Source organism: Culicoides brevitarsis, chromosome 3 (assembly GCF_036172545.1).
Source record: "Culicoides brevitarsis isolate CSIRO-B50_1 chromosome 3, AGI_CSIRO_Cbre_v1, whole genome shotgun sequence".
NCBI classification, from domain to species: domain Eukaryota; kingdom Metazoa; phylum Arthropoda; class Insecta; order Diptera; family Ceratopogonidae; genus Culicoides; species Culicoides brevitarsis.
Window position 1 is genome coordinate 10,278,481 of NC_087087.1, and position 27,533 is coordinate 10,306,013.

Here is a 27,533-nt window from a genome sequence, read left to right on the forward strand (position 1 = left end):
TTAAAACGGTCATGAAATTTTTCAAGTCAAGATCTAACAAACTTTTGATGGATTTCAAAGCTAAAATTGAATAAATATTCATTCTATAGATGATTTCCCTCAAAATCTCCTTAATTTTTAATTAAATAAAAAAAATTTTTTTTGGCACAGCGTTACTGACACACACACACACACAGACGACAAGTCTAATTTAATACCGCATTTTTTCTTCGAAATGCGGTAAAAAAATAAATTTTTAATAAACTTTTATTTTAATTTTAAATTTTTAAAAATAAATCAAAAATATGTAGGTAGTTTTTTAAAATGAATTAAAAATATATAAAAATATAAAAAATATATAAAATTTTTAAAAAATAAAAAAAAAATAAATGTAAAAATTTAAATTTATGAATTACCTAATTTATTAAAGCAAAATTTTAATTAATTTTTTTAAATTTACAATGAAAATAAATTAAAAAATTTTTATTTTTCATTTTAAATTTAATTTAAAAAAATCAAACTTGAATTTAATTCAGAAAAAAATATTAAAAGTTCAAAATATGACAAAAAATTTAAATTTTTAAAAAATTAAAAAAAATAATTTTAAAAATTTTTCAACGTGAAAAATATCAATAAATGCCAAATGAAATTTTAGTAAAAATGAAATGTGAATTATTTATTGCACTTGCCTTGAATATCTTTCAACTTTTCTTCTTGTCAATCAATTTCAAGCATTTTGACAGAAAATCGACCAACTGAATTTTTAATGAAAAATTTTAATCGAAATCTATTAACATAAATTAAATATTTAATATTTGTTCCTGTAGTCATCTTCAACACTGAAACTATCAAATTCAGAGTCGTCACTCTCTTCCATCGGCTGGTCTTCATCGTCTTCCTCATAATCCATGAGAATTTTCGGATTATTCAGGATTTCCAAGGATCGAACTGTAAAAAAATATTTTTTAATAATTTTTTTTTAAATTTTTTCAGAAATTTTTCTCACCATGTATCGTTTCAAACTCAAATCTCTCGTGAAATTGATTAATTAACGACACGGCGTTTTTGAAACTTGATTTGACGGTGAGTAGTGCCCCGCATCCATACGTGAAAATATCAATTTGGTACTCTTCGTACTGCTCAAAGGTTCGCCCGAGCAAAATTACGGCGTCCTGCGTTAAGTAACTCATCGTTTTCGGGTCCAAAACTTGCGGATTGCTTTGAAAAGCCGCCAAACACGTGTGAAGTAGCTGAATAAAGCCGCAAATGAGCTTCGGAATGCACGGACAAATTGGCGCGGGGTCTCCAAAGGGCGGTTGGAACATCCACGACACTTGCAAATCCTCCGCTACCGTCAAAAATCGCTGAATTTTCATCGCCGTCTCGGCAATTGTGTGAATTTTCGATGCATCCAATGCCCGATTGTACTGAATACTTGTCTCGAGACACGCTCCGAAGACTTGCAAGGCACACGAACCCTTCGTGAAACGCAAAATCCCAGCGGAAAGGTTACTCCGTTCAACCATATCACAATTTTTGGCACAAAAATGGGCAAGAAACGTCTTGTCTCGTTGCAGCGCGACTTCTTGCAGCACCTCGGCGACTTGATGCAACGTCTCGAAGCTCATGAGGCGACAATGAATCACGGCTTTGACGAAGAAAAACAATAATTTATCCGTTTCCGGGGATTTTAGTGTTCGGGTATTGCGATAAATGTTCAGGGCGATGCTCAACATGGCTGTCATAACTGCCGAATATTCCGGATAATCGTTCGCCGTGCCAAAAGTCTCGACAATTAACATAATTTTTTTCAAAAAATTGACATCTGCCTTTAAAATAACTCTCACAAAGACCTCCAAGCGACACATTTCCGCGATAACAGCAAGACATCGACGCGCTACGAGACATTTTTCATCCCTCACGTTCTCCGCAGCGTCATAAATTGTCGGTTGCTGGCCCGAATGCGTCTCACAAAGCCTCAAAGGTCGATTTTTCTGCATTGCTCGCACCAAATTTGTCCTTTCCGCAGCGGGAACTTTCAAATATTCGCCTCTGCGGGTCTTTTTCAGGCGACGAGCGTACCGGTAAAGCTGTTTCAAGACGATTTTTAGCACGGAATGACTTGTTCCGCGATTTTTGTGTCAGCTTTGTCGGCAATGAAGAGTTTCGCCAATCCCATCGTCAGCGGTTCGTATTCTTTGATGCAAATTTCCTTCTTGGCGAGTGCCGAAGCGGGCATTTCGCGGAAAATTTGGGAATTGACGCGCATCGGGGATCGTGGGATGCGGCAAAGCTTCTGACAAATCGCAAAAATGTCGGAAACGTCGATTTGGGGACGCGCCAAAGGCATTTCTGGACTGCCGATGTGATGATTGGAGGATCCGTTTAATGTTCGACGCTTCATTGAAGCGTTCATTATTTCGGAATTTTTTCGCGCCAATTCCATTTCGTGGATTTTTAGTTGTTTTTCCAAATCCGTGAGACGTTCGCTCCATTCCTTGTTGATTTTTTCAGAATTTTTGAGTTTTTCCTGTTTTTCTGTTTCCAAAAGTGTCTTCAGGCGCTTCAATTCGAATTTTAGGGAGGTAATTTCCGTTGTTTGGGAATTTAAGCGTTTTTGACTCTCCGCTTCCTTTTCTTCGAGCTTCTTTTTCGACTGTTTCAGCTCCTCAAAGTGCTTTTGGAGACATTTTATCTGTAATTCGTTGGCGCGTTGACGTCGTTGAGCCAAATTTGAACGAGCTTCGTCGGAAACTGTCATCTGCGATGGTAAAATTACGCTTTCGTCGACTTTTTGCGGCACTTTGAACTCAAAAGCGGGCTTTGAGGTGCTCGGTTGTGCCTTTTTTGCTGCCATTCGACTTTGTTCCTTTTGTTTTTCCAGCGTGACTTTGTTCTCTTCCATGTTAAATTGCGACAGCAGCAAGTCGTCGTCATCGTCGTCCCATGCGTTGAACTCGTTTTTGGGCTCCGGGAGGTTTTTTGTGCCCTGAACGAACATTTGGGTCGAAGTTTTTTGACTGACACCCACGGCGAAGGCGTTAAAGCTGTCATTCAGGGCGGGGGTTGTTTCAACTTTTGCTTTTTGTTCGAGCTGCGACGAGATCAGGACCAATAAATCGTCGTCGCCGTCGTCATCGGGAAATGCCGACATGCTCGGGACTTTGACGATGGGGTTTGTGGTTCTGGCAGACGTTGTGATGGAAGCTTTGAAGGAACTTCGGACTGTGACTTCGTTGTTTGCGTCATTTTGTTGCACGTCGATCCGAGGGCGCTTGGCACTGACTTTGTTGATTTCCAGACGATTGAAACGCTTCGACATGACGATTTTATTGGGAATTTTCGGGACATTCAGTGACAAAGGTGATTCCCTCTCATTTCACGATGTTTTGAATTTAGGGATGTGAATGTCGAAGTTGATGAGAAATTTTTTTGTAAAGTTGCCAGATGTTCAATTTTTTGGTGAATTATTCTTTAAATTATAAATTATTATTTATTTATAATTTTTTAAAATATTTTTTAGGTATATTTAATTTATTTTAAAATTTATTTATTGTTTTTGGCAATTTTTACTTTATTTTTTAATTTTTTTTTATTTAAATTTTTTTTTAAAATAGGAAAAGAAGTCTTGACGATTTCTAAACTATTTAAAACTGAACTTTATTTCTCGCATTCTTCAATATTGAGCTGATATTTTGTTTATTTTATGCAAATTTTTTCTAAAGAGAGGAACAAAGTGTGATTTCCGGCCCTTTATATTTTTTAACCTAAGCAAATAATATTTCAGGGAAAATTCTTTAATTAATTGTTTGTTTTTCTTCCGTAAATGAATTTTGTTAATTTTTTTAAAAAAGATATTTAAATAATTTTAGGTAAAAAAAAATATTTAAAAAATGTGTGAAAAAGAGATTTTTATAATGATTTAGAAACGATGTCAAATTTATTTAAATTTTTTTTTAAATCATTTTTTAATTAATTTATTAAAAGTCAATTAAAAAAATATTAAATGAAAATGCAATTTTTTAGGCTTTTTGCAAATTTAAAGTTTATTTAAAATTAATTAATATTTCATTTTTTTATTATTTTTAATTTTTATTGATCTTAATTATGGTTTATCAAATAACTTCAAAAAATTATTTATGAAAAAAAATAAAATAAAAAAAAAGAAAAAAATTTTAACCTTTAATTAAAATTGCTCTAACTAAATAAAACTCACAAATAAAATTAGACTTTGTATTAAAATTTCAATTTCAAAGTTTTCACCTTTTATTAAAATTTTATTTTTCTCTAGAAAATTATAAAATAAATGTTAGTTTATTTTTAAATTTTGTTATCTACTCTTAATGTATAGACAATTTTTTTTTTCTAAAGAAAACTCACAAAAATTCTCATCACACAATTTTTTCATAAAAAAGTAAAATAAATAAAATTCGCAAATTAAAATAAAAATTTAGATATAAAAATTTAAATATCAAAAAATTTTTATAATTTCTCAAAAATAATTTTATTTGTTGAAAATAATGTTTAAAATTTTTATTAAAATTTAATTTTTTTTATTTAAAGACTAATTCAACATTTTTTAAAATTTTTAAAATTTTATTAAAAGTATTAAATTTAAAAAATAAATAAAAAGAAAGCTTTAAAAATTTTTTATCTCAATAGGTCAAAATAAATGTGAATTTTTTTTTAAATAAATCATTTTTCTTCTATTTTTTTGAATTTATTTTAAATAATTAAAAATATTATTTTTAGAACAATTAATGGTTGATTAATAATTTTTCAAAAAAGACAGAATTGGTAAAATTTTAAATAATATTTTATTTAAATATTTATAATAAACATTTAAAAAATTTTGAATCAAACGAAATAAATTTGTAAAAAAAGACGAATCTGGCAACCCTATTTTGTAAAATCATCCCGCTGCAAATTTCACGTGAAATTGTTTACCGCCAATATCAACGCTAAAATCTCCCAAAAACTATGTCAATTAATCACAAAAAATGAGCAAACTATGGGCCTTATTTACTTTAATAGTCGTCGTCGATGGTCTCGACCTCGTCAACATGCCGTCAGAAGTGCTAAGGAGCGGGCAAGAAAAACTCGAGGTAAGAAATTCATCAATCCCAAAATCATTCTCACCTTTTTGTTTCACTTTTTTTTAGCTCCTCGAAGAGAATTCTCGTCTTCCGCAGTACAGCGACTGTTGGACAAAAGCGATAAAACACCTCAAAACGGGCTGTCGCGTACTTACAGACTCCGTGCAATCGGATCTCGCCTTGCATTTCACAAATTGCTTCCTCGAGATGAGCGGCCAGGAGCCCCTCGATTGCGTCAATGAACGAACTGTCGCGTTAAAGCGACTTTGCCTCAAAGACGTCTCAGATCGTGCTTACAATGCTTACACTGAATTTTTCACGCAAACACAGAACATGTGTTACTTCTTGCAAAACCAAATTTGGCACCGCGAAACCGAAAACACGATAAATTCGTTGAGCAGCAATTCGAGGATCGTCAGCGAAAAACTCCGGGAGGCGAGTGACTTGCAAAATGTCCTGCTGGAACACCAAAAAAAGGGATTGCAAGCGCAAGAAGAGCTCATTGCGAACGGAAAAAATTTATCCGACTCGTTAAATGTCTCAAAACGGACTTTGAACCAGCTGACATCGGAAATTCGTGAATCAACGATCGCCCATCGGACAGTTTTGGAGGAACTTTTTAAGGAATTTCATCTTTTGCATAACTGGCTTGTGGGACGTTACGCGATGATCGATAAAATTGTGTATTTTGCCGTTTCGTTGGCTTTAATTATGATTTCAACTTCCGTTTCGTTCACATCCGGGGCAAGAATTTACCTGATTTTGAATTTATTTGGGAATTTTGTGATGGAATGGCTTCTTCCGGGCATCGTTACAACGCTAGATTCGGATCCGAACAACATCTCGCATGACACTTACGTCTGGATGATACGAAAAATCTTCATTTTTACCGCGGTGCTGCTTTTTACCTTCTACTTGTTCAAGTACGAGGACAAATTTAGCAAGCAATTGACCTTGCTGAAGGAAATTCAGGCACAAAATCGTCGAATAATGGAAGATATTTTGCTTATCAAGATGCGAACGGTGCGCGAATACTCAAAAACGCCTCCTTTAGCGACAATTTCCTCGCCAAATAATCACTCATCCACGCCGCCAATGGAATCGCCTCGTCTTGTGACCAATAAATCCTTTGGAAAAACCTCGCCGAACCCGTTGCCGGTGCTTGTTGAGACCGACAACGAGAATGATGAGACAATTTCACCTGCAAGAAACGTTCGAAGTGTTTCTCTGGCATCAACGGTGTCACAATCTTCCGTCAGATACAACTTGCGACGACGAACGGAGCTCTTCACAGTGAAAGAATGAAGAAAATTTAAGAAAAATCACTCAAAACAAGACTAACAAGCTTATTTACATTCCACAAAAAAAATTCAGTGAGAACAAAAAAGCACAAAAAGAACACTAGACTGACACTCCAAAGCCATTTTTGAAGAATTTTACTCCTTTTTGGGAGTATGACTAACTAAGATTTGATAAAAATTAAGTTTTTTTGAATGAAGTAGTTTTTAAGGCATTTCAACTGTTGAACAACTTATCTAATAGTAATGTTATTGACTAATAAATTTTGATCGTTTTTCTATTAATTTTTTGAGTTTTGATCACGTGACTTCTATAAAAGGCAAAATTTTTTATTTATTTAAAAATGTAATTTTTTTAATAAATAACTTTATGAACTCATAAGGCCGCTTCAAATTTTTTTTAATGTTTTTGTCCCCTGCCCCATTTCAAATGCCGAAAATCCAATGGGGCAAAATAAAAAAAAAAGTTAAAAATTTTATCAAAATTGACCATTTTTTGGTCTTTTTCCTTATTTTTTCAAGAAATTTTCAAAAATTTTTAAAATATTTTCAATTTTCAAGAATTTTTGTATTGAAAAACGAAAAATTCATTCTCAAAAATATTTGCAAAATAATATTTTTCAAATTTTTTGACGGTTTTTTTTATAAAATTTTTTTGTCTAAATTTTTACCTTGAAGTACTCTGAGATTGATTTTAAAGTACCAAATCTTAACGTAAATACCATAAAAACAACTAAATTATTCTTAAATGACCAAAAATTGTTTAAATTTTTTCATTTTGTATGAAAAAGTATTTCAAAATTTTTTTTTTATTTTGCCCCCCCCCATTTTGAAAAAAATCTTTTGGGACAAAAACATCGGAAAAAATTTGGAACGGCCTTACTTTTATTTTATTGTATTTAATTATATTTAATTTGATTATTTTAATACGAAAAAAAAATATTTTTGAATTTTTTGTTTCTAAAATTTGAAAAAAAAAATTAATAATTTTATTTAATTTTTATTCAAATTATTTTTTTTTTTTAATTTTATTTAGGCCGCTCCAAATGAAACTCAATAGTTTAGTCCAAAATTTTTGAAATAAAAATGGGGGGGGGCAAAAAAAATCAAATATTTTGAACAATTTTTTGGAGAGGGCACAAAAAATGGATGTCAATAGAGAAGTAAAATCGAAATTTTTGACGAAAAATTGGCTCGTAAATGATTTTTTTTTGTTTTAACATGCTCAACTTGGTCAAAAATTACATGCAGCCTTGGCTGATACCGTTATTAATGTTGATGTTGAAGCACAAAAGCATCCGAAACTGGGTGCAATTCCTTCAGGAAGTATCGAAGCTCAGCCTGGATCGACGATGATGATGAATATTTTGCCTAAATAAATGAAAATAACCTTGAAAAATTGATTTTTTAGGATCAAAAACGATCGTTCCGAAAAAAAATTAAATTTTAGAGTAAATTCGGCCATTTGAAGACAATATCCCTTAAAAAAATTTAAATTTTAATGAAAATTTTTAGAATTTGGAGCTCAAAAATATTTTTTTTGTTCTTCGTGTCACTCCAAAAATTTTTTGGTTAAGGCTAAAACAACAATCCCAAATGTTTCAGGTTTCCTCCCACCTAATTTTTATCTCAAATATCGAGATATCGAGTATCGAATATCTAAAATAAAAAAAATATTTCAAATTTCAGTACATTTTTGACCTAATTTTTTTTTTTGAAAATAGTCAAAATTTCCGTTAGAATCAGTTTAAAATTCAATTTTTTCATACATTTTTAATATTTTTGTGAAAAATTATTAATTTTGAGGAAAAAAAAAATATTCGTCCCATCTAATTTTTAAAATTGATTGAAAAAAATATAAAATCCTTAAAAAATTTTACTTTTTTACTCTGTAAGATACTCGATATACATCCTACCTAATGTTCAGAAGGTATATGAAACCTGAAACATTTGGAATTATTGTATCGGCCTAACTACGCTCTTGGTCCCATGTCACATTTTTAAAGTTGTCAGCGTCACTCGTTCGTGAAATTCCACGAATTTTCCTTATTTTCCTGTATTTTAAGTGACTTTATAGGCAAAAATGCCTCTTGATAATCCACAAATTGACAATGCTCGTGCTGGGCATCCAGATGACAAGAAAATTATCGATAAATTCACGGGTTTGTGTTTAAATAACAGTCCCTTGAAACATGGTGAGGTTATGCGATTGGAGTAAGTTGCATTTTTCATTGTATTTTTCTCAAAATTATTCAATTTTTCCCTTAAAAACAGCAAAATGGATCCAACCGAGTTCCTGCGAATGGAATTTAAGACGTTTGGACAGCAATCCGACTTCACACATCAAGCTTTCAACTTTTGCATGAAGATGAATGGGGAAGTGAATGACCAGGCAATGGCTCTCAGCAAGCAATTGATGCACCCGGCGAAGAAAAAGAAGACTTGGCATCCAAACGAACGACCAGGATACGGAAACGGCGACGATCCCGAGTATTTTCCGGAACCTTTGCGTCACGTCAAGCCACGTAGCATGGATTGGTCTCGTGAATTGGATAAATTTTACACAACTTTAGCTCCATTGGATGTTTTTGAAGCTGAAATGCGTGAAGATCCCAATGTTTCGGCAGAAAATTCCATAACTCTCAATGAAGAAATTGGTGCTGTGAGCTCTTTTATGCCGGATTCAATGGCGCCCAACGATTTTGGTGGTGAAAATTTGATACTTGATGACTTTGGAGGCAACAATTTGACACCTCAAGAAGTCGAACGACAATTTCTTGAGCTTCTTCCGTCCGATCTTCGATTAAATATGACCGCTACCTTTCCGGAGAACCAACAAATATTGGAAAATAATTTTACGGCTTTTGATTTAGAGGTTCCTCAGCTCCGAATTTCGCCACAACGCGCTACTGCTGCTCCTCGTACAACAAATTTCTCGATTAAGAGTGACGAAAATGTCTCGGTTTTAGCAGATCAGCAACAATCTAGAGTGACACGCCTTTCAAAGAGCCCACGACAACCTTTTATGTCGGTAAATGACACAAATGAGGTCCCGGAACTGCTTCAACCGGTCACAACTCAAGTTCCAGATCAAATTCCGTTGATGACTGACACGTTGAACGAGGTACAGCCACATGTCGTGCCCAACGTTGACACAATTGTCGAAGTTAAACCAACTGAAGAGCCGCCAAATGAGCCGCCACCCCAACTTTTGTTGCCAAATTTGACGGATGTCAGTGAAACGGAGCCCGTTTTGCGTCAACGTCGTGTTCGAAAAGTCCCGACGACACTTGTAGGGCATAATGTTCCCAAATTTGGTCGATTCGTGAAACGTCGATATCATGGCTTGCGCTTATTTGATCCCAACGAGGACGAGGATGACGATGAAATGCTTGATATTCCGTACGAAATGGGTCTGAGTGATACGGAGAAACTTTTTGCTGCCATGCACATCACTGAAAAGGTTCAAAACACGGATTTGCTAAATCATCTCGCCCAAAAAGCATCAAATTCCGCCTCAAATCCTTCAATTATCATCGATAAACCGACAATTCTTCGTCCTTCCACGTGTTTGATCAAAGAAGCAAGTACCCGTCGAACATCGACCATTCGCGATCAAGTCCAAAACTCGCCCTTGCCATTAATGTCAACGCTTGATCACATTTTGAATGAGCAACAACAACATCTCGACTCTGCAGTCATCAACACGCAACACGTAAACATCAATTTAACGGACCTGCAACGCAAAATTAACAAAACTGCAGACGAAACTCCGGAAATTCCCGTGATTCACATCTTTGAGGCTCCCACAATGCGAACAATTCAGCAAATTCAGGACAAGCAATTTGAAATTCAGCATAAACCGATGCTCCAAAGTTTGGTTCGTGAACAAGAAACGCGTAATAAGGATCAATTTAAGTACACAGATAACGAAAAAAAATTGATCAAAATGTTTGCAAAGATATTGACGATCTGTGGTTTAATGAAAAGATCGGAAATAGGAATTTCTGATATCATAAGTATCCCAAATCAAGAGGATTTTGTAACTCTCTTGAGTAAGTTTTGGTGAATTTCGATAAAATTTTGATTTTTAAAGAAATTTTTTTACAGAGCTATCATGGGAGACACCAAGAGTGATTGAAATTGTTAAAGATGCCCGTACTTGTAAGGCAATTCGTGTCAAATTAATCGGTTATGAAGCAGTTTTTGCAGACTAAAATTTTTTTTTAAGTGAATTTTTAATGTACATTGACACTTTGAATGTATTGTAAGATGAAACGTATGAATTTTTTTGTAATTAAAGTCTATTGAAAATAAAGCCCTGTGAGGTTTTGTAAAAAAAAAACTGATTAAAAAAAATTCCAAAAATTGCTAAATTTTTATTTAAATTTTTTAATGTCTCGATGAAAAGCAAATACCTAATTTTAAAAAAAAATAACAAAACAAAGAATACATTTTTTTTATATTTTAATTTTTTTTTGCATTTTTTTTTATTTTGGGTTAAAAACTAAAAGGTTTCAAAATTATATTTTAAAATTTTAAGTTTTTTTATATTTTAAAAAAATTTTTTAAATTTAGGTCATATTAACAATTTTGAAATTTTGATGAATTTTAAAAATATATTCATCAAATTAATTTTTTAAAACTATTACATTAGAAAATTCAACATAAAATTTAATTAGGCGAATAAATTTAATATATCCATTTTTTGTCTCCCCCCCCTCGGATTTTGTCGAAAAAATTCAGGGGGAAAAATAAAAATTAAATATAAAATACAAATATTTTTGACATATTTTGGAATTTTTATATTAAAAAATCATGAAAAATTACTGTTTATGGTAAAATTATACAAAAAATTAAATTATTTTTTTTCAAAAATTTTTATTTTGGGAGATTTTGTTGATTTTTCTTTACTTTTAAGTTCAAATTTTAAAATAATATAAACTAAAATTAAACACATGTTAAGAATCAACGTTTAACGTCTAAAAACTTTAAAAAATTAGAAACAAAAAATTCAAAAATATTTATTTCCCCCCCCCCCCCTCGAGAAAATCCTCATGGGACAAAAAATGAAAATATTAAATTTATTCGCCTTAATAAATATTTTATTTTAACTTTAGGCCGCTCCAAATTTTTTTCTATGTTTTTGTTGCCCCATTTCAAAAGCCGAAAATGCAATGGGGCAAAATTAAAAAAAAGTTGAAAATTTCATCAAAATTGACAATTTTTTGGCCTTTTTCCATATATTTTCAAAGAATTTTCAAAATTTTTTAAAAATATTTTCCATTTTTAAGAATTTTTGTATTTTTTTACGAAATTTAACATGAAATTCCTTCTCTAAAAATAATTTCAAAAAAAAAAATTTTTAAAACTTTTGGACAAATATTTTTATGAGGGCCCAAATTTGTAAAAATTTTGTCATTGGTATGAAATAGTATTTCAAAACTTTTTTTTTATTTTGAAATTGAATTTGATTTATTGAAAGTTATGAATAAAACTGTAAAATTAATAAAGTGACAGCTGTCAAAATTTTTATTGAAATCTTGATTATTTGAAAATTTTCAAAGCTTATAAGCAATATTTTTTGTTTAAAAATCATAAAATATTACAAAATTCTGTTCTATGAGACTTAAAAAAATTAAATTAAATTAATTTCCTTGAGATTTTTTATTAAAATTTGAAGAAATCCGCATGTTGCTTTTAAGTTTCGACAAATTATGGTAAAAATCGATTAAAGTAATTATTATTCGATGTCTTCAGGACGCACAGGATGCGCCAACGGTATAATAGACTTTTTATTAACATCCATCGAAAGTGCTTTCTACAAAAAATCACAATTTTAAATAAAATTTTATTAAAAATTGGTTAAAAACGAAGAAAAATTAAAAATTACCCTCATATCCAGCGCATTTTCGTTCTCCGTCTCGCCCAGATAGTACTCCAGCACCGTTCGGAATACAGAATACCCGAGATTTGTGTACATATTGATCGCTACTCGATTACTGACTCTCACGAACAAGTCAACAAAGTAACATCTTTTCCTTTAAAAAAATTAAAAATTAAATTTTTATTAAAATTTGAATTAAAACTAATAAAAAAAATCTTACTTTTCTGATACATTTTCGAGAAATTGCATCAAAATCGAAGCAAGTCCCATTTTACGATAATCCGGCGAGACAGTCAATGCCGTCACATGTCCATGCCAGTTCTCGCCCGAACCTTCTGCTTTTCCCATGACTTAAAAAAAACGCAAAATTAGAAGCTGAATGGAGTTTTCAAGAGAAAATCTTACTGTATCCCATAATTTCCCCATTTGGGGATTCCGCAACTTGCAGATATTCGGGCCATTGTGACAAATATTGCATGTAAAAGGAGAGTCCATAGGTTTCAGTCAATGCATCTAAATTGCTGAAAAATTGAAAAAATTGAAAAACTGATGAGTGAAAAGGTAAAGGGGACTTACACATTGTTGAATTTGAACATGTCATCGCACACAAAAGGCCTTAAAGTTGTCATTTTTATGATTTTATTTTTATCAAGAGACCGAATTTTTCACTTGTTTACTTCCAAGAGTGAATTTCGAAGTTCAACTGGGCGTGAAATTGGCCCAGATTGTATTTCTTCCAATGGATTTGAAATTTTCCGTTAGTGATTGGAAGGAAAAATTGTCGAATATTGGTTGAAAATTAATTTAAAAATAATTAATTTAATTAATTAAAAAATTAATTATTTAATTAAAAATTAAATTAAAAAAAAATAAATTGCGAGAAAAATTAAGGAGCTTTATGAAATCTGAAATAATTGAAAAAAATTTTTTTGAACCTAAAATTAATTTAATTTATTTATTTTTTAATTTACAAAAATAGGTAAATTTTAAATAGATCGCGATAATATTTTTCTTTTTTTTTTTGACATCAGTTTTTCAAAAAAGTTTTTTAAAAAAATTATTTAAAAATTTTCGTTTCAAAAAAAATTTTTTTTTTCTGTAAATTTTTAGATGGATTTTCTTCCAAATTTTTCAAAAAAAATTTTTTTTTTTTAATTTTTAACATGGAATTTACTGAAATTTAAATTACCAATCTAAATATAAAAAATTAACCTAAAAAATAAAAAATATTGATCAACTGAAAAAACTTTCAGATTTTTTATCTCTATTATTTATTTATTTTTATATTTATAAAAATATCTAAAAAAAAAAATATTTTTTTAAAACATTTTTAGTCAAATATTCTCAAAAATAAAAAAAAGCTAATTGATCTCTTAAAAAAAGGCGCGAAAATGATCTCTCCAATAAAAATACTCAATGCGCATGCGCAAAAATTTCATTCACAATCGTGAATTTTATAGCGAAACGGTTCAGTTGGAGTTTGATCGTCGCTGTGTTAAAACGTAAAAAGAAATATCAAAAGCTAAAAAAATCGCAAAAAAGCTTTAAAATATGAAAAACTTATAAAAATCTGTGTAAAATTAATAAAATATCAAAATAAATTTTTAAAAATATAAAATTAAAAGAAAATTAGTGAAAAATCACAAAAAATAAGAAAAATTTAGGTCAAAAATTATTTCATCAGAAAATACTCGTAAATTACCAAAAAATCTGGAAAAACATTTCGATAAATAAAATTTTCCGTGTGAAAAATCATTCAAAGACCTCCAAATCTCTAGTTTCATTTAGAATTAAATGAAATCCAGCGGAAAATTTCGACATCAATTGTGCACAAAAGCACCAACATTCTCGCGTTATCTGTAACAATTTTGACCTTTTCGTGACGTCGCGCTGTGTTAGGGCATCTGTTTTTACTCAAAACAGTGGTTTCCTCATTTCTTATCGCAAATTTAGTTTTTTTTTTTCGTAATTATTCATCATCGTTGGCGCCGGCAACTCTAGACGAGATGAAATTCTCGTCAAAACATTTGATTTTTTGTTTTTTTGTTTCTTTCGCGATTTGTGAGGAAATTTTGGACGAAAGTGTTGCGGAAAATGACGTCGTTGCTGAAACGTCTGAAAAACCAATTTTAACGTTCGAAGGTGCATCGCCAGAAAATGTGAGCAAATCTAAAGTTGACCAACTGAGTTCCGTGTTCAAGAAAAATATTGACAAGCTGAAAAGTAAACACAAACGACTCGATATCGTTTTTTTGATCGATTCGAGTTCCAGTGTGGGAAAAGTTAATTTCGAAAGTGAAATTAAATTTGTAAAAAAATTACTGAGCGATTTTCCTGTGAGTTACGAATACACTCGAGTTGCGATCGTAACGTTCAGTTCCCAAGCAAAAATTTTCCGCCATGTTGATCAAATTTCGAAACCTTCCCAGCTAAACGACAAATGCATGTTGCTGAATCATCAGATCAACACGATCAGTTTTTCGGGGGGCGGCACTCATACTTACGGCGCTTTCGAAGAAGCAAAGAAAATTTTCGAAAACGGAAGAGCTGGTAGTAAAAAACTCATATTTTTAGTCACCGATGGATTTTCGAACGGAAAAGATCCCGTACCCATCGCGCACGAACTGAAACAGGAAAATATCACAATTTACACAATTGGCATCCAGAGTGGCAATTATGAGGAACTTTATAATATTTCGAGTGCGCCGGGACAAAGTCACAGTTATTTGCTCGATAGTTTCGGGCAATTTGAGAGTTTGGCGCGTAAAGCGTTGCATGCGGATTACAAAGTTGGCGAAACTTTGAGAGTTAATGAGCGATTTTGTAATTTGCTGTGTGCGGAAAATGATTTAGAAAATGAAAATTGTTGCGATAAAAATGCGGAATGTAGTTGCGATACGAATTCGGGGCATTATAAGTGTTTGTGCAAGCCGGGATTTTTTGGAAGTGGTTTGGTGAATTCGTGCCATGGTGAGTTTTATATGAAAATTTCGATATTTTATTTGAATATTTTTCAATTTTGGAAAAAAATTAAGTATTTTTTAAAATTTTTGAAATCAACTCAAAAAATTTGTTCGATTTTTCTTTTAAATTTCTTCAAGTGATTTTCAATTTTTTTATAACAATTTTTTTTATATAACTTTCAAATTTTCGAAAATAATTAACTAGATTCGAAAAAATTCAAAAAAATTTTAAGAATATTAAATTCTTTCAAAATTTACTTGACAGAATTTATCATTTTTCGAAAGTCGAAAATAAACTTCTACATTTTCGAAAATTTTAGGTTTTTTTTTAGGACTTCACTAACTTTTTTTATTTTTAAAATTTACTTCACAAATTTCTAAATTTTTAGAAAATTGTTCTAAAAAATTACAAAATTTTCGAAGTTCAATTGACAGAATTTTTAAATGTTTAAAATTTTTTCAAATTTTTTATTTTTTCGAAAATATCTTCGAAATTGGTTAAAATCATTTTTAATTCTTTTTCAAGATTTTACAAAAAGGGAGAATATTTTCGAAAATTCCTTCGAAGCTTTCTAAAATGACCAGATATTACTTCAAAAATTCGAAAATTTGTCAAAAATTCGAAAATTTGTACAAATTTCGAAAATTTGCGAAATTACGAAAATTTGTCGTAAAATTAATTGAAATAATTTTTAAAAAATTTTTTTTTAATTTTAGTTTGCGCTAATGGAACTTACTCCGACACATGGAATGAATGCAAATCCTGCCCCGACAAAAATCACATCACATTAAAGGAACCTGCTCTCAGTATTGCTGATTGTGTTTGCAAAAACGGCTTTAAATCCGGCGATCGTAATAATTGCGAGACAATTACTTGTCCCGAGCTCACTCCTCCTAAAAATGGATATTTTGTGACTTCTTCTAAAGGTAAAAAAATTACTTTCCTCATTTTTTCACATTAATTTCCTTCATTTTCCTCTCAGGTTGTGGTCAAGTCTTGAACGCCGCATGCGGAGCAAGATGCAAATCTGGATATCTCTTAACCGGAAGCAGCATTCGTTTGTGTCAGGAGAACGGCACGTGGTCAGGAACTGAAGCAGAATGCGTTTTAAAAACCTGCCCAGCACTCAAAGTCCCGTATTATGGTCAAGCAATTTGCAAAAATCCAGATTTAAATTTGTTTTTCGACTATTCTCCGCGAAATGAAACTTTTATGGCGAATTACTCGCGTGACGTGGATAAATTTACGGAACGGATGCCCATCGATACGGAATGTACCTTCAAATGTGGACATGGATTTTACATTGTTGGCTCCCGGCAGAGGAATTGTTTGCCCTTGAAGGAGGGAAAATGGGATGGATTGAAGACTTCGTGCAAGCGTAAGTTGATTTTTTGTGAATTTTCTGAAAATTTATTTTTAAAAATTTAAAAAAATTAATTAAAAATTAAAAAAAAATAAATAAAAAATTTTAAAAAAAATTTAAAAATTAAGAATAAATAAAATAAAATATTTAAAAAATTAATAAATAAACTTTAAAAATATAAATAAATTAAATAATTAAAAATAATTCAAAAAATTAAAAAAATATTTAAAAAAATAAAATTAAAAAATATAAAAGAAAACAAAAAAAATAAAGAATCAAAAATAATTTAAAAAAATCAAAAATAAAAATTTTAAAATAGTATGAAAAATGAAATTTTTAAAATAAAAATAGAAATTTAATTTTTTTTTAAATTAAAAATATTTTAAAAATTATTTTTCTTACAGAAATCCTGTGTCAACCCCTACCAAAAGTAAAATTCGGTAATTACGAACCTCTCGATTGCACCGAAGACAAATCTGAACACGGTTCAAATTGCACTTTAACCTGCGAATTTGGCTTTGAACTCAAAGGAGGACCTTCAATTCGCGTTTGCAACGGCAAACGCAACGGATTTTGGTCCCATAAGAACAAAAACCCTCGTTGTGTTGACGTCATGGCTCCTCATCTCACCTGCCCGGGCGATTATTCGCTCCCGCTTGAACCGGATCTCAACTATACGCTCATTCGTCAACTTCATCAACCGTATGTCTTCGATAACAGTGGCGAAAATGTCACTTTTTGGACTCGTCCTGCCCTAAAAGAGAACAAAATGAAACTCGGCAAAGGAAATCACACGATAACTTACATCGCCGTCGATAATTTCAAAAACAAAGCAAAATGCACCTTTTCGATCGCCGTAATTGACATAAATCCGCCCGTTTTTGAGGAATGCATGGATCCGCCGACGTTATTTATTGGCGCGGAAAAGAATAAAAACACTACTTTCCTTGAATGGGATGAACCTGTTGTCTATGACAACTCCAATGAACCTGTTTCGCTTGAAAAATCCATGAATTTTGGGTTTTTAGACGTTGGCGTGTACGAAGTCACCTATACAGCAACTGATTCTTCAGGAAATTCAGAAGTTTGTATCGTAAATGTGACTGTGAAGGAGAGAAAATGCGAAAATATCGAAGCTCCTATGAACGGCGCCTCAATTTGTGTCAGAAATATCACCCATACGCTTTGTGAACTCTCGTGCAACATCGGATATGGCTTTTACAGCGACAACAAAGAACTTTCTGACACCCTGAGACTCACTTGTGAGAACCGAAAAGGCGTTTGGGCTGAAAAATCTCCCGATTGTAGTCTCATTGAGACTCCCGAGTCCGTAGAAGAGGTTTTCACAATATCGCTGGATGCTGATCCTATGATTTGTGACGATGGAAGTGCCCAAGAAGAGCTGAAAACGGGTTTTGTTGACGTCATTAAGGAACATTTATGCGGAAATCAAGAAGATTGTGAGATTTCCTCGCAATTACCTGCTTGTGAACCCGAAGAACAACTTCCAGGGGTTTCCAATTCAACTTTTTATAACATCGTGAAACGGGAAATTGCATCAAAAAGTTCTTCGAGAGAGGCTCGAGCTAATTTCAATATCAAAGTTTACACAAATCTCGGAAAGCGACTCGGATTGTGGCAGTATAACGTCTCAAAAGTAGAAAATATTCAAAAAATCCGCGCCGAGCTTGAAGCTGTGAACACGAATAAAGATCTCAAGCGAAAACTGCAGCAATATAAAATCGACATCACAAGTTTGAAGTTGGATGAGTTTGCAAAATGCAACCCAGGCAGTGTCAGTAAGAAACTTGTGTGTGTTCAATGTCCTGCAGGTACTTTTCATAATATAACCTCAAATTTGTGTCAATCTTGCGCGATTGGGATGTACAATGATGTTCCGGGACGCACAGAATGCACGCCCTGCCCCCATAATTACGTCACACGAAAGTCAAATGCCAAAAGTTTTTACGATTGCAAGGCTTTGTGTCCTCCGGGAACGATAGCGAAGCTAAAACCAAAGACAGGAGCTGATCAACATCCGAATAGCTTGATGCCTTATTGCAGAAAATGCAATCCAGGCGAATATAATCCGAACTATAATCAATTAAGATGCGAAAAATGCCCTTCCGGGTACTTTTCGAATCGCGGATCGACCAATATTCAAAATTGCACATTCACTCAACTGCCTTGTTTACAAAATCCCTGTGGCAAACACGGCAAATGTGTGCCTGAAAGAGCGTCGCATCTTTACACGTGTGTCTGTGATGAGGGATTTGTCGGAGCTCATTGTGAAATATGGGAGAATTCGTGTCTTTCGGCGCCTTGTTACAACGGAGGTACGTGCTCGATGACAACAGATGGCGCTTTAAAATGTAAATGCTTGGAATCGTATCACGGAGCGTTTTGTGAGCACTTTAGAGATCCGTGTAACGAGAATCCGTGCAAAAATGGCGGAAGTTGTGTGGAAATTGAAGGAAAAGTTGTTTGTGAATGTGCTAATGGATTTGAAGGGGAAAGATGCGAAAAGTATAATAATATTTGTGACACAAGACCTTGTGAAATGGGAATTTGTGTCAATAATGGAGATGGATTTTCTTGTATTTGTCCTCCGGGTCAGATTGGAAGGAGGTAAGATTTGATTTGACTTTTAATCTGCATTATAAAAAATTTTTTGGAGAGTTCAATTTTCGGGTGTTTGAAAGTTCGAGGTTTCGAGAAGTAAATTTACATCAAAATATGGCACTTATATGTACAATGAAACGTCAACAAAGTGGTTAAAGATCAATAAATCTATCAAAAATTGTAAAGAGCTTGAAAAAAAGTAGAAAATTTATAAAAAAAAATCGAAAAACTTACTTAACGAATACTTAGGTACATAAGTTTTTAAAAAATTATAAAATTAATACATACATTTAAAAGTTGAATTAACTATGCATATAATATAAAAAGAAAACTAGAAGAGCTACCTTTGGAGATATTTTTTGGGATCTATCGGGATATCTTCTTCTACAATTTGTGATCCTTAATTTTCTGTTACGACATTGCACAACTTTTGTTTACAATTGCTCGCTTGTTGCCAGTTTGGATCATGACAGTGTCTCACTATTTCACTATTCAAAGATGATTTCTTCATCTCTGTTTAAAATTTAGTTACGAATTTCCCTTTCTATGCATCGCCAATGTGTTTTTGATATTGCCTCTTTTATGGCAAGTACTCTGACAAATTGCAGGCGTTGTCATATTAGATAATTTCTACAAATCTCTTTGAACAATAACTTGAACATTTCCATGAAGTGCCTAGGTAACTCAGCTTCATCGGACAAATTTAGTTAGAATAAGTACATACCTTGCGTTTAGAAATAGTTTGAACATCTTGACTTTAATTATTCCTGTCGGCGCTCCGAATAGAGAATTTTTAAAAGTTTCATTTTTGGATCGGACAAACTTAATTTTATTTAAATTCAATTTGATTTTAATAAAGTTTTTAATTTAATAATTTTAAGTTTAAGAAATTTAAAAATTTTTCAACAAAATATTAAAATTTTTGTACTACTTAATTTAGTAAAAGTATGACATATTAAGCTAAATAAGCTAAATAATAAAATGAAAACTACTAATGATCACAAATTTTCTTAAAATAATTTGATATTTCATTCGAATTTTAATAAATTTTTAAAAATTTCCCGAATTCTCGGACTTACGAAAAACCCGAAAAATTGAAAACTCTTTTAAAAATAAAAAGTTACCAAAAATTACCAATTTTAATATCTTTTTTTACCATTTCAGATGTCATCTCAAACCATGCGATTACGTCCCGTGCCATGGAAGCTCCGTTTGCGTGGATGTTGCTGAAGACGTTACCACAAAAAATAGCTACAAATGCGAATGCCCAATCGGTTTAAAAGGTCAAAACTGCACCGAAGTCGATAACCCGTGTGATCATTTGCCATGCAGAAACAACGGAATTTGTTCGCCAGTTGCTTTGCGAAGTCTCCGACAAACAAGCATCTTTAGTCGCTACATCGACGATCAAAAATACGACGAATTCAAGTGTGATTGCCCTCCGTTCTTTTATGGAAAAACTTGCGAAACGCTCGTCACACCGGATTTCATAATGGAATTTCAGAAAACGAATGTCAATAATTACATCAAGATGAAAGGACCAACGGAAAATCTGCAAGAAGTAAGAAATTCAAGTTTTTTTTTCGTGTAAAAAAAATAATTTTTTGTTAGATTTCGTTCTGTGCATGGCTCAAAACGAACGACACATTCAATTATGGGACTTTATTGTCATATGCTGCGGGAAATGTCGACAATATGTTCACCTTAACGGACTACAATGGGTAAGAATTCCCTTTAAAATCGATTATTTTGTCACAAATTCTCATTTTAGGCTCATTTTGTATGTAAATGGCTCTCACACGATCACCGATATCGTCATTAACGATGGTTTTTGGCATTTTGTCTGTGTCACATGGCGCAAAGAAAACGGCTATTACGAAATTTATCTCGATGGAAGGCTCGTGAGTAGCGGCGTCGATCTCAATCCAAACGGAGAAATTCAAGGAAACGGACTTTTGATCATCGGACAGGAACAAGATACGCTCGGCGCGAGTTTTAGTGAGTCGGAAAGCTTCATTGGGATGATTTCGTATCTCGATATATGGAAAAGGGCGTTGAACGGGTACGAAGTTGAGGAGCTTTATACGTCTTGTGAACCGTATCAGGGAGATTTGTATGCTTGGACCGACTTTAAGCTCCAAACTCATGGAAATATCAAGACTTACCCGTCGAATTTTTGCAAACCTTGTGCGAGGAACTTGACGTTGCAGTATGGCACGGTCATGTATATCGGAAATAATGCGTTGTATCAATGCGATGAGGGATATTTGATGGAAGGAAGTGCGATAAGGCATTGTTTGAGGACTTCTTTTTGGGAAAAATCGTCTCCTGTCTGCAAATGTAAGTCAAATTTAGTCATTTTTATAAGCTTTTTATTTATTTTTGTTGATAATTTTGCATTGGGTCAAAGTTTCAGAATATGCATTGGGGAAATATTTTTGAATATGCGTTAGGAAAATTTTTTAAATTGTGCATTGGGATAAAAATTTAAATTTTGCATTGGTACAAATTCTTAAAATGTGCATTGAGTCAAAATTATAGAATGTGCATTGAATTTTTAGAATGTGCATTCACCAAACTTTTAAAATGTGAATTGGGTCAAAATTTCAAAATATGCATTGGGACAAAATTTAAATTGTAAATTGGGGCAAAAAAAAATAGATTGAGCATTGAGGCAAAATTTCAAATTGTGCTTCGGGACAATTTTTTTAAAGTACAATGGGAAAAAATTTTAGAATATGCATTGGGGAAAAATCTTAAAATGTGCATTGGGGCAAATTTTTGAAAGTTTTAAAACAAAATTTACCTTTTTCTTTATTTTTAGTGATCCGTTGCGGCTATGTAGGCTCAATTTCAAATGGAAACGTGACAGTAACAAAGTCAAGTTACAACGGCACAGCTACTTTCAAATGTGACTCGGGTTACGAGATGCTTGGAAATCCTTTGCGCGTGTGTCAACTTAACGGAAAATGGTCTGGCGCGAATCCCGAATGCGTTAGCAAACACTTTTGTGCTCCAATTTCGACTCCCGAGCACAGTACAGTCATATATGCAACAGAAAAAGGCACAATAGACGATAAAAATGTCACCGAATTCCGTACAGGAACATTAGCCGAGATCCAATGCGAATCAGGAACGCATCCAGATGGCGATAATTTGATCACTTGCATGAATGACGGCACGTGGGACAACGATCCGCCGGTTTGTATACCGGAAAAAATTGACGCCGACTTGATTGAAGTAGAGGAAATTGTCATTACTGAACCAACAACTTTGGGTTTGGGTCAAAAATCTGTTCCGGACAAGGCTTTTTGGAAGTCACTTCATTCGTATTTGTTCTTTGGATGTTCCGATGTTGCCAAGAGATCATCCCTGTGCGATAATTACCCCACAAATTTGACAGATTTGAATAATTTTGACGGAGACAAAGGCAAAGGAGTTCAAAATACGGATCAAAAGCTCGTTGATTTGTTTGAAACGACTCTCGCATCGATAGATTTCCCTTCAGTCACAATCGGAAGTCTTTTTGAGTACATTTTATACCAAAATGACACCGAAAACGAACGTTTAGACAAGAATATGGAAGATTCTTTCCGATCAACGTTGTGTTTTTACATGAATATTCTTTCAAGTGAACCTCCAAAGGAAGAAGAATCCGATTATGACGACTCCAGTGAAGATATTGGAAGAAAAATCATCCGTTTAATACGAAAAATTGTTCAACCAGCATTCGAAAATGATCTAAAATTGAATGTAGAAAAGCCTTTGAGGGGACTTCAAGCGTTAATTGCGTCGAAAGAAGCGGAAAGTAGTAATAAATTGATGTCGTAACGTAAAAAATTAACAAAAAAAACTGCCTTTAATTAAAAATTTTATTCAATTAAGTGTATTTTGAATACAATATTGGGAGAAAATTTGTCTATAATAATAATTAGGCAGGTGCAATGGGCAAAAATGTTTCACGTTTCATCTTAATTAATTTATTTTAAAGAAAATAATTATTTAAATTTAAATTATTTAATTAATTATTTAAAATTTTAAAGAAATTTTTTATGAAAATCTTTTTCAAATTCTTTAAAACAAACATTTTTTTTTTTTTTTTGAAAAAAATCTTATTTTTTTAATTCAGTTTTAGGCCAAAATTTGCAAAAGTCAATTCAAAAAATTTACCGTTAAAAATTATTAAATATTTTTTTTTTTACATTTAAACCACTGTTTACTCAAAAATAATTAAAAAATTAAAATCTCACGCAAAAACTTAAAATCTGATCAAAAAATTGATAGTTTTCCAACAAAAATTTTGAAAATTTAAAAAAAAAATAGATTTGGTCACGTGACTTAATAATTTTTAATCTAAATTTTATTAGGGGTTGTCTTATTTCAGAAATTTTAAGTCGTTTTTTCGTATGATTTTAATAAAAACTGTAAATTTATTAAATTTTAAGTCAAAAAATATTCAAAAATGTCAAGAATGTTTCTATTTCAAATTTTTTGATAAACATTAAATTATTACCTAAATTTCAATTTTAAAAAATTTTAATCAAAAATTAATTTAAAAAATTTAAAAGAAGCAAAAAAAAATTAAATTTTGTTGAAAATCGTCATTTTTTTAATAAAAATTTTTAAATGTCAATTCAAAAAACGACCGTTAAAAATTTGAAAATCGCGTTTTTGCTAATTCAAACTTAAAAATTATATTTTTTAATATCAAACTTTGTAACATGAAACACTTTTCCTCATTGCTTCAACCTTCGTGCCAAGAAAATTCTTCTCTATAAAATGTGTGTTTGTGTATAATATTGAGTTTAAATGTCTTGAAATAATTCAATAATAAGATTAACAGATAGTTTTTTAGTACATTATAATAAATACAGGTTATCGAAAGACCGTTATTCGTTCATTTTTTTCATGTCTCTTTGTGGACTGCAGTCGCGAATCACATTTCTGGCATCTTTTACACATTCGCGATGCTGGCGTTGCATTTGTCAGGAATGCGAATGTGATCGATGCTAGCAATGTGTGTCGGATGCGTGTCCGTTGTGCTAATTACCGACGACAAAAGTTGCTTCGTCGACGAGCTGGAGGAATAACTTTCGCCCGAGCTGCGGGATGCTTGAGAATTGTTGCTCAATGGACTGTCTGTGAAAGGATTTTTAATTTTTATGAGAATTTTTTTGTAAAAATTGTTGAAATTTCTTACCTGGAAGAGACACTGCACTTTCTTTAAGCACATTTAGGGGAGTAATGAGTGATGCTTCGTTTATTTTGTTGTTGCTGATCGACTCGGAAATGCTTGTCTGTAAGAAAAAAATTGAAAATAATTTTTAAAAACAAAATTTTTCTCAAAAATTTACCTTTTCATTTGCCACAGGACTTAAAATAGTAGTATGAGGATCTTCGGGAGTGTAATAGTCGGAATCTTCTCCAACGCCAGCGATTCCTGTTGAGACTTCGTTCTCACTTGCGAGGGATGAACGACTCTTTTTCTGGATTTTTTAAAAGAAAATTTGCTTTAAATCGCATGAAAAGCAGAAAAATGTGAAAAAATTACTTTTTTGAGAGACAAATTGATGTTGTTGGCGACTTCAGTCTCTTCATGCCCATCAATATCGTCAATTTGAATGGAATTGTTCAGTGCTTTTTTTATGGGGATTTTTACGATTTTGTTGTTCAATAACGGAGATAATTTTTCTGCTTCAGAATCGTCATCATTGTCCTAAAAAATTAAAATAAAAAAAATTAATGAGGATTTAAAAAATTAATATTCAAAAAAATAATTTTTAATTTATTTTTTTAATTAATTTAGATTAATTAATTTTTATTCAATTAAATGATAATTAATTTTGATTTATTTTTACACAATTTTTTTTAAATATAAAAAATAAATTAAAATTAAATTAATTATTTGGATTCAATAAATAAATTTTGATTTAATTTTAATTATTTTTTAAAATAAATAGTTAATTTTTTAATTTGATTTCAAGATTTTTAATCAAATAAATTAAATTTATATTTTTTAAATTTTTTTTAAGATTTTTTATTAAGATAAAAATTAATTCAATTTTTTTAAAATTATTTACAATATTTTTTTTTCGAAATTAAATTTTTAAACTTTTTAAGAATTAATTTAAGTTTAATAAAATATTTTGGTTTAATTAATTAATTTCAAATTTATTAATTTAATTAAAATAAATTATTCATAAAATACTTAATTTCTATTTAATTAATCTTAAATTAATAGATCAAAATTAATTATTTTTTACTGACTAATTTATTTCTAATTAATGAAATTTAAAATAATTTTAAAAGATTATTTGACTTCAAAAAAAATTTAAAAATATTTTTTTTTAAATTTAATAATTTAATTAAATTAAAAAATAATTTAAAAATAAAATAATTATGAATAATTTATTTTAAAAATTTAATTTAATATTTTTAAATTTTAATATATTTTTCTAAAATTTAATTAAATTAAATTAATTCAATTGAATTTTAAGAAAATATTAATTTTTAAAAGAAATTTAATTTATTTTTTTTTTTTTTTGTAAATAGTTTAATTAATTATAATTAATTTAAATTTTTAATTACTTACCGTTATCGTATTCGCCGTCTTCTCGTTCACAAGTTTCATGGATTGACTCCGATTTGCCAACTTTTCCTTGCACGATCTTTCCTTGCTACTTGCCGACCTAACCAAAGATGGCGGTGAGGAATGTTTATAAATTGCGCCATTTTCTTTCGCCACTCCTCCGCCATTTGTTTCTTCCTTACCGCCAACTGAGTTTCTTTTCTCCAACTGAGTATCACGTTTTTCCTTGAGACTCGCACGTTTTTCGAGTTCAACTGTCTTTTTGCGTTCAAGCGTGCCATTTCTGCTGTTTGCCGCAGCGACATCTACACTTTCCTGCGTAATCGGACTAATCGCTCGCGGCTTGGGAATTGGCGGCGGTCCATTTAGCGCTTCAATGAGCGAAACTGCCGTATATCCAGCGGGAATGTTGTCGACATCGTCACCCTGATTTGGCGCAATGATCAAATTATGCGCGTTTCCAGCGGTTTTCTGCACGGCGCGAATTTGCAACAACGCCCGAAAGGGGGCGCGACAAATCGGACAATTGTTTGCTTGATATCGCAACGAATTGGCACACGTATTGCACAAACAGAGATGCCGACAGGGCAAAATTAGCGTATCGCGTTGGTCACACATGCAAATGACACATTCGCTGCCATTGTCTTCGGCATCGTCGTCATCCTGGATGACCTTGTTCAAGTTTTTGTTCTCGATTCCGTAGATTTCTTGCAGTAAGTAGCACAAACCGTCGACAAAAAGCTTCTGTTTGAGTGCCCGAAGGACATACATCCCATCCGTGTGATGATCGACGACGCAAATTGTCGTATGAGACTGTTTCGGCTCGTCCAAACCTTCCTCAACGACACAATGAATCGCCACGGGATAAATATCTTTCTCCGCCGAGTATTGCAAATCGTCTTCCGGAAACACAGAAGGGCTAAAAATATGCATCGGTTGACTAAAAACCTGTCCAGCCCCTTTTTTATAATGAAAAGTCTCGGAAGTGAGCGACGCATCTCGCGAATGATACAAAAGTCCCGTCGCCCCAATTTCTTCAGAGGCAAAATAATAAATCGTAATTGCACATTTGACGTCAGAATCGAAAATGAACTCGATATTGTACAAGTTTCCCTTTGTACTGATGGGTCCGTCGCCTGCATGCAATTTTACCGCAGTCTCGCTGCTGGCGCGCACGAAACGAACGGTTTCCTTGCGGATGTTCACTAAGCTCTTGAGGGTTTTTGTGGGTTCATTTGCTTGAGGCGGTGGATAAGGAAACTAAAAATCACGAAAAAAGTCAAAATTTTGTTGAAAAATTAGGAAAAAATTTACTTACAGGAGTGGGTTTGCTTCCGAGGAAATTCAAATCTGCGTTTTCGCCAAAGAGATAAGCCTCGGGTTGTGGGGTGTCGAAACGCTCGCCGCCCATGATAAAATGACTCGAAAAATAATTGCCTAGAAAGTGGAGTGAAAGACAGTCAGAAATTATTTTCAGAGAAATTAAACAAGTTTCAGACCTGATCGAGGCGGATATTTGTACGCTTGGTTCGCGACATTATCCACTTCTTCGACTGCAGCGTTTTGTCGGCTTGTTAGTGCTCCCATTTCGATGAATTTTGCACTTTTCCCGAGTTTTTGGGAGACTTTGTTGAAAATTGGATTTGTTTTTTTTTTGTTTGACACTAATGACAGATGGAAAGTTGATGGGAATGGAGGGGAGGTTGGAAAAAAATTTGAATTGAATGACCGTTGA

General features: G+C 32.2%; 6 protein-coding genes across 7 annotated transcripts; 3 read left to right on the forward strand and 3 right to left on the reverse strand.

The window, feature by feature from the left end:
* Positions 1–680: 680 nt before the first annotated feature.
* On the reverse strand, positions 681–3,352 carry LOC134834237 (uncharacterized). Its single transcript, XM_063848822.1, is given in 3 exon segments — positions 681–927; positions 986–2,092; positions 2,095–3,352. Coding segments are annotated over 3 exon segments (2,454 nt in total). The 5' UTR covers positions 3,302–3,352; the 3' UTR covers positions 681–787.
* Positions 3,353–4,939: 1,587 nt separating this feature from the next.
* LOC134834226 (uncharacterized) lies at positions 4,940–6,639 on the forward strand. The gene is made up of 2 exons (XM_063848811.1): positions 4,940–5,084; positions 5,142–6,639. Exons 1-2 carry the CDS (start codon positions 4,980–4,982, stop codon positions 6,378–6,380), a joined length of 1,344 nt encoding a protein of 447 aa, XP_063704881.1. The 5' UTR covers positions 4,940–4,979; the 3' UTR covers positions 6,381–6,639.
* Positions 6,640–8,409: 1,770 nt separating this feature from the next.
* LOC134834603 (uncharacterized) lies at positions 8,410–10,706 on the forward strand. 2 transcript variants are annotated; one of them, XM_063849335.1, is made up of 3 exons: positions 8,410–8,587; positions 8,648–10,428; positions 10,484–10,706. In XM_063849335.1, the coding sequence occupies exons 1-3, from the start codon at positions 8,457–8,459 to the stop codon at positions 10,588–10,590; spliced, it is 2,019 nt and encodes a 672-aa protein (XP_063705405.1). In that variant the 5' UTR covers positions 8,410–8,456; the 3' UTR covers positions 10,591–10,706. The 2 variants fall into 2 exon arrangements, with proteins under 2 accessions (XP_063705405.1, XP_063705406.1); XM_063849336.1 differs by having other exon boundaries at positions 8,482–8,568.
* Positions 10,707–11,878: 1,172 nt separating this feature from the next.
* LOC134834639 (N-alpha-acetyltransferase 20) lies at positions 11,879–12,976 on the reverse strand. The gene is made up of 5 exons (XM_063849374.1): positions 12,837–12,976; positions 12,666–12,781; positions 12,481–12,610; positions 12,267–12,414; positions 11,879–12,194 (listed from the first exon to the last, which is right to left on the reverse strand). Exons 1-5 carry the CDS (start codon positions 12,887–12,889, stop codon positions 12,117–12,119), a joined length of 525 nt encoding a protein of 174 aa, XP_063705444.1. The 5' UTR covers positions 12,890–12,976; the 3' UTR covers positions 11,879–12,116.
* A 1,290-nt stretch (positions 12,977–14,266) lies between these two features.
* LOC134835179 (sushi, von Willebrand factor type A, EGF and pentraxin domain-containing protein 1-like) lies at positions 14,267–23,055 on the forward strand. The gene is made up of 8 exons (XM_063850050.1): positions 14,267–15,230; positions 15,941–16,150; positions 16,207–16,602; positions 16,992–19,215; positions 20,374–20,770; positions 20,821–20,930; positions 20,981–21,549; positions 22,034–23,055. Exons 1-8 carry the CDS (start codon positions 14,267–14,269, stop codon positions 23,038–23,040), a joined length of 5,877 nt encoding a protein of 1,958 aa, XP_063706120.1. The 3' UTR covers positions 23,041–23,055.
* Positions 23,056–23,587: 532 nt separating this feature from the next.
* Positions 23,588–27,433, reverse strand: LOC134833952 (probable E3 ubiquitin-protein ligase MGRN1). Its single transcript, XM_063848462.1, has 7 exons — positions 27,298–27,433; positions 27,117–27,235; positions 25,802–27,058; positions 24,761–24,925; positions 24,564–24,695; positions 24,410–24,506; positions 23,588–24,348 (listed from the first exon to the last, which is right to left on the reverse strand). The coding sequence occupies exons 1-7, from the start codon at positions 27,383–27,385 to the stop codon at positions 24,164–24,166; spliced, it is 2,043 nt and encodes a 680-aa protein (XP_063704532.1). The 5' UTR covers positions 27,386–27,433; the 3' UTR covers positions 23,588–24,163.
* Positions 27,434–27,533: the final 100 nt, after the last annotated feature.

What these genes read in the sequence shown, in the direction of transcription:
- LOC134833952 (XM_063848462.1), bottom strand. Translation starts at nt 27,385, where the DNA reads ATGGGAGCACTAACAAGCCGACAAAACGCTGCAGTCGAAGAAGTGGAT. An exon ending in CAAATATCCGCCTCGATCAG is followed by an intron (nt 27,236 to 27,297) that starts GTCTGAAACTTG and finishes TCCACTTTCTAG; the next exon opens with GCAATTATTTTTCGAGTCAT. An exon ending in AGACGGCGAATACGATAACG is followed by an intron (nt 24,926 to 25,801) that starts GTAAGTAATTAA and finishes TTAATTTTTTAG; the next exon opens with GACAATGATGACGATTCTGA.
- LOC134834226 (XM_063848811.1), top strand. Translation starts at nt 4,980, where the DNA reads ATGAGCAAACTATGGGCCTTATTTACTTTAATAGTCGTCGTCGATGGT. An exon ending in GCGGGCAAGAAAAACTCGAG is followed by an intron (nt 5,085 to 5,141) that starts GTAAGAAATTCA and finishes ACTTTTTTTTAG; the next exon opens with CTCCTCGAAGAGAATTCTCG.
- LOC134834639 (XM_063849374.1), bottom strand. Translation starts at nt 12,889, where the DNA reads ATGACAACTTTAAGGCCTTTTGTGTGCGATGACATGTTCAAATTCAAC. An exon ending in ATGTTCAAATTCAACAATGT is followed by an intron (nt 12,782 to 12,836) that starts GTAAGTCCCCTT and finishes TCAATTTTTCAG; the next exon opens with CAATTTAGATGCATTGACTG. An exon ending in TGGGGAAATTATGGGATACA is followed by an intron (nt 12,611 to 12,665) that starts GTAAGATTTTCT and finishes GTTTTTTTTAAG; the next exon opens with TCATGGGAAAAGCAGAAGGT.
- LOC134834603 (XM_063849335.1), top strand. Translation starts at nt 8,457, where the DNA reads ATGCCTCTTGATAATCCACAAATTGACAATGCTCGTGCTGGGCATCCA. An exon ending in GGTGAGGTTATGCGATTGGA is followed by an intron (nt 8,588 to 8,647) that starts GTAAGTTGCATT and finishes CCTTAAAAACAG; the next exon opens with CAAAATGGATCCAACCGAGT. An exon ending in GGATTTTGTAACTCTCTTGA is followed by an intron (nt 10,429 to 10,483) that starts GTAAGTTTTGGT and finishes ATTTTTTTACAG; the next exon opens with AGCTATCATGGGAGACACCA.
- LOC134835179 (XM_063850050.1), top strand. Translation starts at nt 14,267, where the DNA reads ATGAAATTCTCGTCAAAACATTTGATTTTTTGTTTTTTTGTTTCTTTC. An exon ending in CCGGGTCAGATTGGAAGGAG is followed by an intron (nt 19,216 to 20,373) that starts GTAAGATTTGAT and finishes TTACCATTTCAG; the next exon opens with ATGTCATCTCAAACCATGCG. An exon ending in ATCGTCTCCTGTCTGCAAAT is followed by an intron (nt 21,550 to 22,033) that starts GTAAGTCAAATT and finishes CTTTATTTTTAG; the next exon opens with TGATCCGTTGCGGCTATGTA.